At 34.3% G+C, this 16,402-nt stretch overlaps 1 protein-coding gene across 50 annotated transcripts in view; it reads left to right on the forward strand.

Annotated features, from left to right (window-relative positions):
- The window catches only part of diaph2 (diaphanous-related formin 2), a 712,207-nt gene that overhangs the window by 200,586 nt on the left and 495,219 nt on the right, over positions 1–16,402 (forward strand). For all 50 annotated transcript variants that reach the window (XR_012389930.1, XR_012389932.1, XR_012389933.1 and 47 more), the window contains 3 exons: positions 3,259–3,375; positions 14,491–14,609; positions 15,760–15,824. Coding sequence is in view for 47 of the 50 variants with exons in the window: in XM_021481247.3 (XP_021336922.1) it covers positions 3,259–3,375; positions 14,491–14,609; positions 15,760–15,824 (301 nt within the window). In the remaining 3 variants the exon portion in view is untranslated. The remainder of the gene's footprint in view (positions 1–3,258; positions 3,376–14,490; positions 14,610–15,759; positions 15,825–16,402) is intronic.

The raw sequence follows: 16,402 nt of genomic DNA on the forward strand, positions 1-16,402 counted from the left end.
CCTGTACTTGAAAACAATACATGTAATTGAAAATAATGTTCAATAATGATAATTTGGCACTATATATTGTGTAGCACTATTAAATGGAGACACTTCAACGTAAATATTGAGGCGCTACAGGTTTTCGATTTCTCTCTCAGTGGAAAGAAATAAATGAATGTGGTGGCTCAAGAAATGTTGCTCCAGCCAGTGCACATCCCCGCAGTCAAAAGTTTTAATATTTCAACAGACGTTGTCAAAACAGTACACACTGTATAACGACTCAGTCTTTCACAAAAGCTCTGCTCATTGTGGCACAACACAAATATGCACTATTCAAGCCATTAAAAATAATAACAATTTAATATATATTTTTCAAATATTTGTGTTAATTGTTAATTAAATGTTTAAGTTTTATATTATGCTAAACATAAATGAGTGCACGCTGTTTACATGAATATACAATTTGTCAATTTCTCAGTGAATGTAGTCAATATTTTTGGTGCATTTAAACAAAATAAAAAAAATAATAAAAAAACAATAAATGATAAAAAAAATATATAGTAAATCGTTATGTCTATAAAAATTAAACGTTTGGTCACATAACATCTTTAGAATTAGAAATGTGTTAGTTCATTTAAATTCAAATGTGTTAATAATACAATAAAAACAATACAAACTACAATATTTCAACACTTTTCTTTTTTATTTTTGTTTATTAACTGAACTATCCATTCTTGTTAATTTATTTATTTAATTTTATTAGTGTATATTTTAACACCTGTATTGTCATTAATTATTAACTTTATTGTAGAACCATTTGTAGAAGCAATTCATGAACCACTGAGTGCTACTCTTAATCATCACATGCTTTAGCTCACCACCATTGAAAAAGGATTGCTGGCCATTTATTTAACTCAAGTGGACATGACTGAGAGGGCTGGGGGCGGCAGTCCTTGATGTAATAATAATGACAATATGAAAAGAATACAATGATGACTATCTGATGTTACATTTATTTCTGACATTGAAAGCCAGTGACCTTTCTCTTAAGGGAGAAGTGATGCTGGACATCTAATCGATACTCTGCAAGTTTAAGAGCACATCTCCTCTGTTTTTGGAGTCAAGGGAGACAAATAGAGCATAATGTTTTAGTCCAGAAAAAAATGGATGAATGAATAAATGAATGAATGAATGAATAAATAAATAAATAAATAAATAAATAAATAAATAAATAAATAAATAAATAAATAAATAAATAAATAATAAAATAAATATGATAACTGATCCATGGTGTATGGGTTTTAATTAAGTTCAAGACATACTGTAAGTACCAAATTATTTGTTAACAAATAAATAAGTGATGTCCAGATCGAGTTCAACGACTGGATACATTTCTCCTGTCACAGTTTTTCAAAACTTTGCGCTTACTTATGTTAGCAAATTGCATGCCAAAACACACTAACAGTATACAGGAAACTATCACCAGGCCTGGTTAGATTCAATGTTTGCCTCAGCTCTCCATTTGCATTAAAACAAGCAAAACATTTACAGTGAGCTATGACTATGTACAGTTAGATCTGTTGCATACACTTCTTTCATCACTTCTTGCTTACACAACACTTATCATTAAATTATACTACTACAACTCTAGTAATTCCTGTCTGTCTACTGTAGAGAATTGTATTTTTTTTATGGATGGATAAACACTACCGGACAAAAGTTTGGAGTCAGAAAAAAATAATGGTTTTAAAATAAGGCCAATCTGCTGAAAAAAACTGCATTTATTTGGAAAAATATACAGTATGCAAAATATTAATACAGTTTAAAATAACAGTTTTTCCTCTTGGAAGTAGTTTTGTTTAGTTTTCATAGTTTTATTCCTGTGATTCAGAGTTGACTTTTTAGCATTTTTAGTGTCACATGAATATATACTGCAAGAAACATTTATTATTATTATTATTATTATTATTATTATTATTATTGTTGTTGTTGTTGTTATTATTATTAGTGATGAAAACATGTTTTTGTCAATATAATACAGTACCATAAAAAAAAAAAAAAAAAAACTGTATAATGAACACTTTAAATTGCCCTAGAATGAAGTAAAGCCTGATATTGACTGATATTGTATTGTTACTTTTTTAAAGAGATAATGTTTAAAAAATAATAATAAAGTGATAATTTTTTGGGCTGGCACTGTGGCTCAGTGTTTAGCAAGAAGGTCGCTGGTTCGAGTCTCAGCTGGGCCAGTTGGCATTTCTTTGTAGAAATTGCATGTTCTCCCTGTGTCCGTGTGGGTTTCCTCCAGGTGCTCTGGTTTCCCACGCTGTTCTTTAACATTTTTTTTAATTAAGCGGAAATTCAAACTGTTTCACTGATGACGTTTGACGGTTGCCAAATTAGCAAAATAAAAAGATAACAAATAATACCTGCCATGAGTATAACCGCATTCACCATCAGGAGGAGGTATAATCACTCCCAGAAGAGAATTATGCTTTCACAATCCAAAATAAGCAAATGAATCCAACATCAGGGCCTGAAAGCTCTGCCCCTTCTGCTACGTGAGCAAAAGCAGCAGCCACTGCGTGAAGTGGCCATCATTACACTCTTCTTTTTAATGGTTGATTTCTGTGCATGCACTACTTACACTATTCATACTACAAAATGGACTAGAAAAGTGCATAAGTATGTGTGTGAGAATGGGTGATTCCCAGTACTGGGTTGTGGCTGGAAGGGCATTCGCTGTGTAAAACATATGTCGGAATAGTTGGCAGTTCATTCTGCTGTGGTGACCTTTTTTTGAGCTCTTTTTTTTCTATCAAATAATTCTCAAAAGTAAAACATATAACGGTTTCCACAGCACTATGAAATGTGAAAAAATGAAAGATTTTCAACATTGATAGAATCATTATTAATGACCAAGCACCAATAATAATCATCATCATTGTTCATCATAATAGTGCAGCACATCTCCATATTATAATGATTTCTGAAGGATCGTGTGACCGAAGGTTGAGGTAAAGATACTGAGAATTCAGCATTGAGTCACAGGTATAAATACAATTAAGACTAAATTCAATAAGACAATAATAATTGTAAATTGTAATAATATTTTAACAATTTTTCAGTTTTTATTGTATTTTATTAGATAAATGCAGCCCTGTGTTTTGTTACTGATCTAAAAATGTTAACTACTGTTGTATAAATGTTTATATACTGTAAATAATGCTTTACTTTAGCCAGAATGTACAGTTTTGTCCTTAACCATCTGTTCACTGATATGGGTGAGGTGTACCATCTCCTGTCCAACATGGTGAAAGACACAGGATCAGAGCCTTACTTCCTCTCCATCCTTCAGCACCTGCTGCTCATCAGGAATGATTATTATATCAGGTAAGTGCTTTCATAACTCAAATGTCGGCTCCATAAGTGTTAATAAAGTCACTGCTCATACCTGTTAATTACCACTCCACTTCGTTTCAGTTGATTTGACAGGCACACTTTAATATGAACATTCACAGTTTCAAAATGGAAAATGAATGAAAATGAAAACAAAACTAAATAATGAATGCATCAAATGATAATTAAATTTAATAAAAGTTGGTTTGCATCTTGCAGAAATATACAAAGGACTTTTATTGTGCAGTAAAATATATATATATATATATATATATATATATATATATATATATATATATATATATATATATATATATATATATATATATATATATATATATATATATATATATATAATGTTTTATAAAACCACTAGCAAAGCATAGTTTATACCTGGTAATTAACACACTGCTTCATTTCAATTGATTTGACAGACAAGCTTTTATATAAACATTCACAAAAATAGAAGATGAATGAAAATTATTAAACTAAGCAATAACTGCATAAAAAGGATAATAAATTGAATTAAAGTCAGTTTGCATCAATCTAGAAATATACATGACTTTTCCTGTATTGTAGAATTTCATGTTACTTTTTTTAAGAGATAATTTGTGTGTGTGTAGATATATATATATATATATATATATATATATATATATGTATATGTATGTATATATATATATATATATATATATATATATATATATATATATATATATATATATATATATATATATATATATATATATATATATATATATATATATATATATATATATATATAGATAATCACTGGCATAAGCATAGTTTATGCCTGTTAAATTTAAGAGGCATGCTTTAATATGAACAGCCACAGTTTTTAAATAAAATTTAATGGAAGTAAATACAAAACTAAAATATATGCCAGAATAGTTAGTGGTTCATTTCGCTGTGACGACCTCTGATAAATAAGGGACTAAGCCGAAGGAAAATTAATGAATTATAGAATAAGAAAAGAGAAGAATTTGAGGGGGAAAGAATGTGTGTGAATGTCTGTTCGGATATATGATTCCCCCTACAGTATGTTTCCCCCTGGATCAAAATGCATATTTATTTTTATTTATTCCAAAAAAAAAAAAAAAACTTGGTAGCAATATAAACTTACTAGGATCCGATTTTAGACCCACTGATCTACGGCGTCTTGAATGATAATTTATTTAAAAGAGAGAGCTGATTTGCATGTTCAGCCGCAGTCTGAGTGTGTGTGTGTGTGTGTGTGTCTGTCAGAAAGTGAGGAAATGATACTGATCATTTCTGTTCACTGTTGCATCAGACCTGTTGCTGAGGTAAAATATTTAATAAAGAAGGAAGAGCGAAGCGATGAAAGGGAGGGAATTTACCATGGACATGTTGCTGCTCACTTTGAGCCATGAATAATGTATTGACCGGCGTGTTGGAAAAAAGCAAGAAATGGAAAACACATTAAGCGAGTGGTATGGCAGATTCGCGTTCAGTGCCTTCCCTCCCACCCGTGTCTGTAACTCTAACGGCAGAAAACAGGATCACTACAAACGCTGATTAAAAATGTATGCACTTATTAAAGATTCTCTCCCATAGGAAAGAGAAATAATAAATTGAGTCTCTTTAATGTCTCCAATTGTTTCTTTTAGACACCAATGAGATTAAATGAAAAGCAAATTAAGTCTCCTGCTTCTCAGATTATTTCTCCTGAGACAAAAATAAATACATACCTTGCAAGACATTTGAATACATAGTTACCTAAAAAAGTAAATATACAAATAAAAATACTGTTAATTTACTTCCCCTTAGGCCTTTTAAGATGCAGAATTATAAGATTAATAGCTGAATCTGTGGTCCTTGCCAAAACAGAGTAAAGTCAACCGCTACCACTTTGGAATAAAAAAAAATGAAATAAAATAAATAAATAAATAAATATGTTCTTAAAAAACTTTTTTATTCATAAAAAAAGAGAGAAAAGGAAGAAAAGAACATAACAAAGCGGTTGGCATATGGTCTGCAAAATTAATTCACAATACATTTGAAGCACATTATCAAATATTTTTTACAATGACAAACTCGGTCCATTTTTGCCCATACTTGTTGCACTGAATCAAGTTTTAGGTGTTAAAGTCAGCCTCTTCATGCAGTGTATTTCCTTTATACACTATATCTATTGAGCCCTTGCTGAAGGATCAACCTGAAACCATTTTCGAGTTATGGCTTTTTTGCTACTTACCAAAAGTATTTGAATTAAGTATGTCAATAGTTGAAACAGTTTCTGGTATGGCTCATGTGGTCTTCTGAAGCAAAACACATGATACTGATCATCTTGCTTGTGCCAAGCAAGACGCTGATTATTATTTATTACAACATTATTTACAATGTATACTCATGACTGCAGAATTACTGTTTGCGTTTATATGCTAAAACTAAAGACAAGTCCAAGTTTTTACTTTTTTTATTTGTTATTTTATCATTTTAAATTATATAAATTTAAGTTTCTAAATATATATTTTTGATCTTGGTTTGAGCGAATGATTCAATAACCTAAAAAAATACCATCTTAATTACTGGATGAACTGAGCAGCATTTTTGAAGAATGACTGTTGAACAGAAGATTTAATTACAAATACTTTTTAACGGTAGCTTGTAGCCATATGTTGGATTGACAACACAATTGCTACAGTGTTCTTTCAAAAAAAGTCAAGTTACTTTAAAAGTTGACTTTGATCTTTACCGTAGGTCTCAGTATTTATATCCCAACTTCAAATTGCTACCCCAGCAATTTTGTGACTATTTGAATGTTTGTAATGTCAGTCTGAAAGACTGAAGATGTTTCATAACTATACATTAACGACTGAATATATTGACGTGCTATTTAATTTGAGACCTTTTAATAATTAATTGCACTGATTTAATTTGCTTAAACACCCCATTTTAACTTGAACCTCCAGATACCACACTTTCAGGATAAAGTTTCTTAAATTAATAATAATAAAAAAAATCACCCTAATTTAGCTTAATAATTTTGGTTAAATTATTGATTTATACATATGTATATTTTCAACTTGGGTTACTTGGAAATATGTGCTTTACATAAATAGGTTTCTCCAGGTACGTTTTGGTTGCCTGTTTCACATGACAAATTCACTAGAGGGCCCTAACTACATTTTTGCAAATTTAAAATACATTACTTATGGTATGTTTTGCTGTACATTTCAGAAACACACCTTTCTTATGTACAGGCATGGGAAGGCACGGCTTGTCTTACAGTTCACCGAGTGAACCACTGACCTAAATTCTACTTTAAACCCAACCAATAGTGTTTTCAAAAGCACTAGAGGGTGCTGTCTACATTTTTGCGAATTTGAAATACATTACTTATGGTATGATGTACATTTCAGATACACAACTTTCTTACAGTATGTACAGGCATGAGAAGGCACGGCTTGTCGTACAGATCACCTTGCAAACCACTGACCTAAACTCTTCCCTTAACCCGATCAATATTTTTTTAAAAGCAAACATAAGAGAAAAGTGCACGACAACCACATAGATTTAACTTGATTTTACATTACTTTTTTGTCTTTTGTGGAACTGCGCTTCACCAATATTGAATTCAAAGTGACCAAACAGACAAAACATACACATTAAGGTGTTTTACTGTACATATTTGGTATTGTGCATAAAATAATGTCCTTGTAAATATCTTTAGTGTAATTTGTTTGCCATCATACTGCTCTGTAGAATTCAATTTACTCTGAAACTGCAGTCAAACATATGCTTGAAGTGTTTTTTTCTCCCACAAAAATGTAGGCTAAAGCATGTATTTCCAATGAGCCTGTGTTGTATATTTTACAAGGATCACATTTAAAAATGGATGAACAGCCGTGTTTGTTGTCTCATATGCATCTATATTACACGGTCACTCTATAAAGCTCTCTTCACAGATGTGTTTGGTTGCTTTTGAACCTTTGCGAGACGTTTTATGTAGATTGGATTGGCTGGTCGGGAAATTGTATGGCTATAATTTTAGATTAAAGTGATCCCTCGAGATCAGCGCCTGCTTTGATGGCCGAGTCTCCAAGGAAGGATAGGCTGGTGGCATCTCTCCACTTCAGTACGCATCAGTCCACAACGTCGCTCTTCTTCATAGGCGTTGGGAGGTACTCTTGTGATCAAAGCCAGCCATAGAGGAGAGATGTCTGTGCCAATAGATTGCAGCGTTTGATTTAAAGCCATTCTTTAATTCCAGCAAAACAACCAGACACCTTTATCCTCATTTAACTCTGTGCCCTTAACTCCGTCCTTGGTTATTTGTGAGGAAAGTTGCCCTCAGTTTGTTTGAAAAGTGAAAAGAATTTGGAAATTAAAAATGAAATATTAAAATAATAATTATTTATAAAATATACCCCCTTAAAGGATTCCTAGGTCATGATAAATTTTTCGTGGGATTGCCCAAGATTTAAATAATAAATAAATAAAAGTAAATAGGTTCATTGGTATGTTTAAAGGTGCTGCTTTGACTCTCTTCTAAAGCATAAAAAATACCATAATATGTTTGTAGATATTTAAGAAACATGCTAAGTGTTTACGAACCTTTACGAGTTTTTACGAACCTAAAAATTAGGTGAGCAGGTTGCATTGTTACCCTGTGTCCTAACAAGCTTCATGACAAGATTTGCACTGTTAAGCAATTTGGCTGTATGCACCAGACGAAACATGACAGAAGTTTAAATACAGCCAATCAGAAGCACAGAATATGCGCCCACTCACAAAATGGTTAGGTTTATAATCGAATTAATACATTTTAAACCTCTTTAACTTTATTACATGCTGAATGGTTAATGTTTGTTTTGTAACTTGGCTTGTAACTTGAGTCACAGTTCTAAAGTTCAATATTAAACAGTTTATTTTATTTTAAGATCTGATGTTTAACTATCGGCTGTAGTATGACAATAAATGTCATGTGAAATGGCATTCAAACTCACATTATTAGCATTTAACACTGAATAAAGCATGAGGTATACCTGACGTGATCATTGTATATCCTGTTGTTCACCTGTAGTAAATAGAAACTGTTTCTAAAATAGAAATTTCAGGTGTATATATATAATGGAAAAAACAACACAAAAATAAGTGCTTTGACTAGTCCTAATAACTTAGCCACCCACTGTTGAAGGCCAAGATATTGGTCCTGTGAAATTTTAATGATGGAAAATATATTTCCCAAGTGCTGTTTAATGGATATATTTTTTTCAACATATATTTTTAAAATATATTACTTTTAATAACTAATTTCTAATAACTACCTTAGTTTGTCTTTTCTAGGATGACTACATATTATTTTACTTAAGGGTTGATGTACAGAGATATCGAATTGAACCAAATCGATGGCATGATAATAGTAATCGAACCGAATCGTGAGACCAGTGTCGGTTCACACCCCTACTAACCACTGAGCCACCGTGCCACCGTTAAAACTAAGGGCCTACTCACACTATGTACAGTTGGCTTGAACCAGGCCAAAGCACTCTTGTCCACCCTCCCGTCTCCCCCGACGGCCCGCACTCACATTACATTCGGGCCTGGGCACCCTTACATCATCGATACTGTTCAGTAAGCACTCTCTCTCAGCACAGTGGAGATTTCTTCAGCTATATCGTTTAAGTTGTTGGATATGCAGTGACACGCAGTCAAAAATTTTAACAAACAGATCAGCCAATTTTGACGCTCATAAACAATCATAAAGTCCTCGTGCTGCAGGAATTAGGAGGTTTGCTGAAGGTGCAGCTGTTGTGCATTGAGGGGTTTGCATCTTTATTAAACTACGACAGCTTGCGTTTATTGAACAGTAAGAATGATTAATAAATCCGTATCAAACAGTCCTTTAAAAGTCACGTCACTCTGGCACGTTTTGCACTCAAACAAATGTGTATCACGCCAAAGCCCAAGTGATTCGACTCAGAGCACTCACACTTCTCAAATGAGCCGGGAAACATGCCTGAGCACAGTTCGTATAGCATGGTGTGAGTAGGCCCTAATACTTAAAACCAAGTCTTAGCATTGTGACTATGTTTATCCTACTGATTTTGTAATGTAAAGCAAAAAGGATTCCTCCGCAAATATGTTGTCATTGATTTTTTTTCCTCAGTTGTAAGAATCTTGGTTGTTGAAATGGAGATGTTCTACAAAATTTATATAAAAAAAACAAAGTTTAAAATGAAAAAAAGCGATTTAATAACACTTACTGATGTCCTTCTTCCCATCGGCCTTACACTTTTCTACTGCTTTTTGGAGCAGCCGAAGATGTCAGGCAATAACTCTTGAAGACTCTCTAACAGAAGGTAGATCAGAGGGAGTGTATATGGAGCACATCTTCTACTTTTGGATGTGACTGATGTGAAGATTAGATGGGCAGTGTGGAGCAGGGGTTGGATGGGAGATGAGAGGCAGACAGCGAAGGTGCCAGACTGAGAGAGAGAGAAGGAAGGAGAGGCTCGCTTGAGTGGGACATATGCCGTCTCCTCTGGTGCGCTCTGACAGTTCTGGGTCAGTCGTCTCCTTCCCGATTCTATCCAGCATGTGGCAGTGTTGGTAGCCAGGATGTTGAGAAAATAGGGCGGCTTATTGCTATAATGATATGGTGTACATCAGTGACAGGCGTAAGCTTCGGGTCTTGCCACTAAGCTTGGCTCGGTGACACTCTTATACCTATCAGTTGCAGGTATAATACTGCTTTTTTATTTTCGCAAATATGTTTTTTTTTTTAGCATTTACAGTAAGACAAGTTATATTATAGTGGGAGACAATATTGTTGTTGTGTTATTTGTATGCTCTTGATAGTTATTTTAAATAATGCTGTATTATATTTTTATGTTCCATTTTCAATTTAAGTGTAAGGCATCTTGTTTATAATTGTTTAGTAACACTTTTATTAACATTTCTATGTATATGTATTTTTAAATCGGTTTTATCTTTTAAGTAAAATGTTTCAGTTAAGCCGAGCATACACAGTGTGAATTCTGATGGATAATCTTATGTCCATGCACATGTCACAAGTTATTTTTTTGTGGAAATCATTCAGACACAGTGGTAAACGGCACTATTTAATGACTTATCACTAGGGCCAGACAGAATCTGCTGACAATTTTCGCTGTTTCAGTGCAGAACTTTGTTAAAAAAGAAAAACAGCTGATTCATGAGGACTGATTTTGGTAGTATCGTAACTAAAAACTTAACATATTAAATAAAAAAATAATTCCTTTTTAATTATTATTTAAATCCTATCGAGCAATCATATCGTATAATCATATCCACAAGACAGGACGTGTGCAAAGCAACCAGGATTAAAAGATCTGTTCAGCTCTCTGTGATCATCAATTATCAGCAAATGTGATCAAGAATGAGTTTTACAAGTTTAAAATGTTTTAAAACCATAAAATTGCTGTAGTTCATCACCACAGCCTCGTGTCCGTACAATTACAAAAGATGACGCTTCAAACCCAGTTTGTAGATGTTAAATCAGGTTTTTTTTGTTCGTTAGTATAACGGATGTCCATACAGCAGTTGGATATTAACGTGTATCCTGTCGCATTTGCCGTGCAAAAACAATGCAAAGTTAATTGCCTTCTGTCTGTGTGTGTCCATGAACTTTGTAACGACATTGTGTGTGGCTCATCATTGCAAAAAGGCTTGAATTACCTCCACAGCAAATACATCAAATAATCATTGGGAAAGTTCTTACTGTAGTATTTCTCACAAACGTTACCTGAGATCTGCTTCCTTCATGTCTGTCACTGTGCTGCTATCTGATGCAGCCGGAGATTGAGGCACACTATGACAGGCAAAAAAAAACAGCTACACTGCTAAATCTTGAAATAGGGATAAAATAGGTGGTCTTTAATGTTTACAATGCAAATCCAATTAGATCCAATTATTTGGTAAACATAGTAAGTTTCTCAAATAATATATCTACTAAAAATAATATATATATATATATATATATATATATATATATATATATATATATATATATATATATATATATATATATATATATATAAACAATTTAAATAAATCAAGTGAACATAGTTATATTAGTCAATATTATTATTAAAATTCATTTATAAACAGAATCTCGCTGACAAGTAAACAAAATAGACTCAATGATGGCCTAAAAATCTGCGGATTTCTGCACGTGCAGATACTGTATGGGCCTACTTGTTATTACTAAGCAATTTCATCAAATTCCATTCCCATTATTGACAGAGAAAGATCTGGTTTACATTGTTTTCAGAGCCACTCTCATTCTCTATCATTCTCCTGCTCTCATAAGAACTTAAAAATGAAATGAGCTGTGAATGTTTGCTACACATACAGTTTCCTTAGCACCTGGAAACCAGGGCGCTTGTTGTGTGTGAATTCTAAAGCTTAGTCCGCTGTCTCTGAAGACCATGTCATGCATGACACATCATACAGCGATCAATGTGCAGTGAGTTTATCCTCCTGATGGGTCAACTTCAGATAGACCAACAGATTGGCTCATCCAACTACTTACAAATTCAAGCCGACAGCTCCCAGATGTTTTTGACATGTTTAAAATGAATGGGAACTCAAGAACCACTTGACTAGGCTCGCAAGTTCCTTTTACACGTTACAAGCTATGACCATATGAGCATCCACAATTTCCAAGGGTCTTCACACGGTGGGAAAAAAAAGGCTGCACTGATATGACAGTAAAAATTGCACTGTGTATGCCTGCCTTTCACTTCTGCTTTCATTTGAAATCGAATTTGGGTCTATTTTGACATGTAAAAAATATATAGAAATGTTTAAAAACTGATTAAGCTTTTATTAAGGAAAATCCTTGCTAAACTTTCAAAATTCACTCGTTCATTTCAAGGTTACAATAGTTTTGGCATTTTCATTACTTTTAGTTTTTATTTTGTTTTCAATTTCAGTTTTAATCAGTTTTAGAGGTAGATTTACTCCTTTTTATTGGTTTCTATATTTAGAAATTGCCTACTTTTTTTTATAAGTTTGTGTTAGTTTTATTTATTTATTTATTTATTTTTTTTTTAAAATAAATTAGGATATTTGTCAGATGCAAGATTCAAAATGATCAGAATTAATATTGTATAATAAAAAATCGACCAAAGATGGGCTACTTTTTTGACACAAGAACACTTCCATCTACCACTACCATCCACCCATCCCCAAATTCAAATACAACAACCCACAAGATAGCAGCATTAAGTAAAATATGTGTGCAAGGCTCCTTCTGAGGTTAAATACACCGCAGTGATGGGAAGTTCGGATCTTTGGACTCAATATATAAAAAATATGCAGCCAACAATCATAATTTCAGTCAGTTAAAACATCACCATGATCTGAAAAGTTTTTAAAATTAAGTTTTGCAACCCAACTGAAGCACAATTCACTTATTTAAATTCCATTACGATTTTCTTTTATGAAATAAATCTACATTTCACCAGATCCTCTCATTTAATCAGCAGGCGGCAATGTAATGTACTGTTTGTGTTCGGTTCACTGTTTGTGTTTGGTTCACTTCGGTTCACACAATCGCGCATGCACAGTATTATTGGTTCATCACTTGTCAAATCTGTTATCTGTGTTTACTGTTCTAATAACTGAATAAATCAGTATATATTGGTTTATTTCAAGTCAGAGGGCGGTATCAGGCCTGTTAATAAGTAAGCAGTTTGTGGATAAGTGCGTAACATTACCGGAGACGCAAATCATTTTATTTGGTGAATTAGTTCAATCGGTTTACTTAGAAGATCCGGTTAAAATAGTGATTAATTCGCGATCACTAATACAGAAATAAAAAATATTATTAGGCACAAATGTGTTAAATCAATATTTTTAAGTATCTTCTCTGGTCATATTTAATATTGTCACTGTGCTGCTATTATGTCCAGCCGTTGTTTTTGTTATGGGAGCACAAAAAATAAAAATATTTAACTTTTACCATTAAATTTAACCATTTAAATATAATTATGGGCATTTCAGTTTCAGGTAATTTTGGACCTGTGTTTGTATGTGTTTGTGTTTGTATGGACTACCAATGGGGTTATCTTCATTTCATTTAACAAAAGCTATAGTTTGCAGCTGTAGAAACAGCTTTTCATGATGATGATTTTAGCAGACGTCTTGATCATCCTTATTATTTGCTGTACACAGAGCAAACTGAAATATGAAGAAAACATAAGCATACGCACACCCCTGCTGTTATTCGTAATTCATCACCTTGGGTCAACAAACTGTTCACACCTAAGCTTAGCTGCATCCCCCTACAAATACTGTTTATCAAACAAGAATGTTTGAAGATTAAAAAGCTCTAATGCTCCAGAATTAAGTGGCTTTAACTAAGAGTTGTGGTGCTAATTATTTAGCAGCGAGACATTTTTAAAGTCATGCTTGTTCATTAGAATTCGAAAGCTTGTATGGTGTCGAGAAGCCGAGACGACACATTTCTGGGAGGAAAATTGAATACCTACAAGAGACATTCAAGGTCATGCTTGGAACATAATTATTTGCCACTACGGAGCTTGGCTTAAGTCGACATTGTATTTGTTAAATGTCACTTGCAATTAAATTTGGTAATATAACTTGGAAAAGGTCACACGCTAAGCGCCGTGGCAGTGTCTAGTCCCAGACCCATTTACTCCCCATCCCGTCATTGTCACCCCTCCAAACACAAGGCCGTGTTTTCCCTGCCATTGTGCAACTAATTACACAGATTACACTGATTAGATTTGCGTCTCAGGTTTTATTGCTGCCCTTAATTGCCAAAGATGATTGCAAATTAGAGAGGGAAGCGGAGAGACCCGGATGTCGCTTCGTCTTCACCTTGAATGGACAAAGTCAACCAACTGGCTGTACCGTTAGTGATTTCATTTTGTACCAAAGGAAGCCTTAATTCAAAGCCATGAAATGCCATTAAAAGATATGTCTTACCAGATGATTTATGAAGCGCTGTCCTCATAGGAATGCACGAGGCGGTATTTTATATGAAGTTAACGGCTTTGTCTCTTGTCATACTCGGCCCCCTCACTCTTGGCGTACTCATTTCTTTTATTACAGGCCTCAGTATTACAAGGTGATCGAGGAGTGCGTGTCCCAGATCGTCCTCCATCGCAGTGGCATGGACCCTGATTTCGCCTACAGGGAGAGACTGGATGTTGACTTCAGTCATCTCATTGGTAAGTCTGACAGAAAACGTCTATTCAACCACTGTTCAATGTCTATTCAACAGCGTACTTGACCTTGCTGCACTTTTTCAGCAGTACAACTCAGTTTTACACACTATTAAATTCTACTTTCAACTGTGCGGCCATTTGATAAAGTGGACGGAGCATTTCAGAAGGAATAAAAGGAGTTTCGGGTTTCGGTAACCAGCTTTAGGTAAAAGCCAGAGAATAGGGATCTAGTTATATTGCTTTAATGAAATCCACCAGAAAGACTTTTTGGGCTTTAATGGGATGTCTACAGTATGATTAGAGCCATCCGGCACGGGCTCACACACTACAGTCTGTCTAACATAATGGTGAAGTCATGCTGCGCTGAAGGAGACGCAACTGCAGTTGATAAAAGTTTGTGATTTCGTGGAGTAAATCTAATTATCATTCCTCGGTCCCCACGAGAGCCCTGTCTGAAACACCTGCACTCACCTGACATGTAAGATAAGGTACACTCATTACGCATAAATAAAACATTATCTGCAAAACCTGGCTGGCGTGTCATGTCTTATAAGCGCAACACGGCTTCAGCTGTATCGCTTATATTCGCAGGGCTTTTGTCACTTGTTTTTATGATTAATTGTTGAGCAGGGAAATAAGCATTCATTGCCAATGGTTTTGTCATCCAGTTTTTTGGACACCGATGGAATTAATAAAATAAGGGTGATGTAAATTTCAGTTTTTTTTCTTCTCTCTCTCTTCTTTGCCCCCCTTTTGTATTTTGTCACTAACACTTTTGTAACTTGCCAACAAAGGCTCATTAAAAGTTTTCAGACCCATCTGCAGAAACAAAAAAAAATGTTAGATTTCTCACTTCTTCTCCTTACTTTAATGAGTTGAAAACACATTTTGCGGGCGCCGTTTTTAAAATTTACATCTCAAACCTCTAGAACAGAATACAAATCTCCTGAGGGGAGGTGGAGGGGGGAATGAGATGCTGACAGGTTCATTTTATTCCATTCGCTTTTTTGTTCTTTTTGATTGTCTTCATTCGGTGTCTGATGTGGAATCTTAAGCATGGTGTTAACAATGCACCTTGCAATTTACATATGCTTGCCTTTTTTTTTTTCTGTGTGTGTGTGTTTTCATGTACCTGTCTGTTTGTGCTTTACAGATCAGTGTGTGGATAAAGCCAAAGTAGACGAGAGCGAGCAGAGAGCTGCTGAATTCTCCAAAAAGGTGAGTCTATTAATCACCCCCGGTGCCATTATTGGTATGCAACCAGGCTGCTGTCACCAAACTTTTCTCCCATGAGCGGTGAGACAGCACATCGATTGCTTTGGCCTGATCAATAGCTGGCAGCAGAGCAACATGATCTGTATCAATGCAAGCTGAATCAATGCTGATGCTCCAATCTGCAAGCTTGTTCGTGCCTTACTTGGAACACTATTTACAGGCACCATTTCAAATAGTGTTAAAGCCCCCAACGTACAATATTGCCATTTTTTTCCCCCTCCGGAGATTCCTAAGGATGATGACACTTGCTGGTGTTGTCAGAGGAGCCTAGAGCTGTATCCCATGATACTCTGAGGGAACAGAGAGTGGATCCATGTTCTTGCTCAGCTTCCTGCCCAACTCTGCCAAATGTCAGCTAGACATCTGAGGCTCGCAATTAATTGCAAAGTGACACTAATACTATTGGGCGGCTAATAACACGGGGTCTTTTTCACTATATCATTACAAGCTGTGTTGCAGTGCTTTCAGGCAGACATATTTTAATAAATTTTATGCACATTAAGTATATCATATGCTATAAA

This window comes from Danio rerio, chromosome 14 (assembly GCF_049306965.1).
Source record: "Danio rerio strain Tuebingen ecotype United States chromosome 14, GRCz12tu, whole genome shotgun sequence".
NCBI classification, from domain to species: domain Eukaryota; kingdom Metazoa; phylum Chordata; class Actinopteri; order Cypriniformes; family Danionidae; genus Danio; species Danio rerio.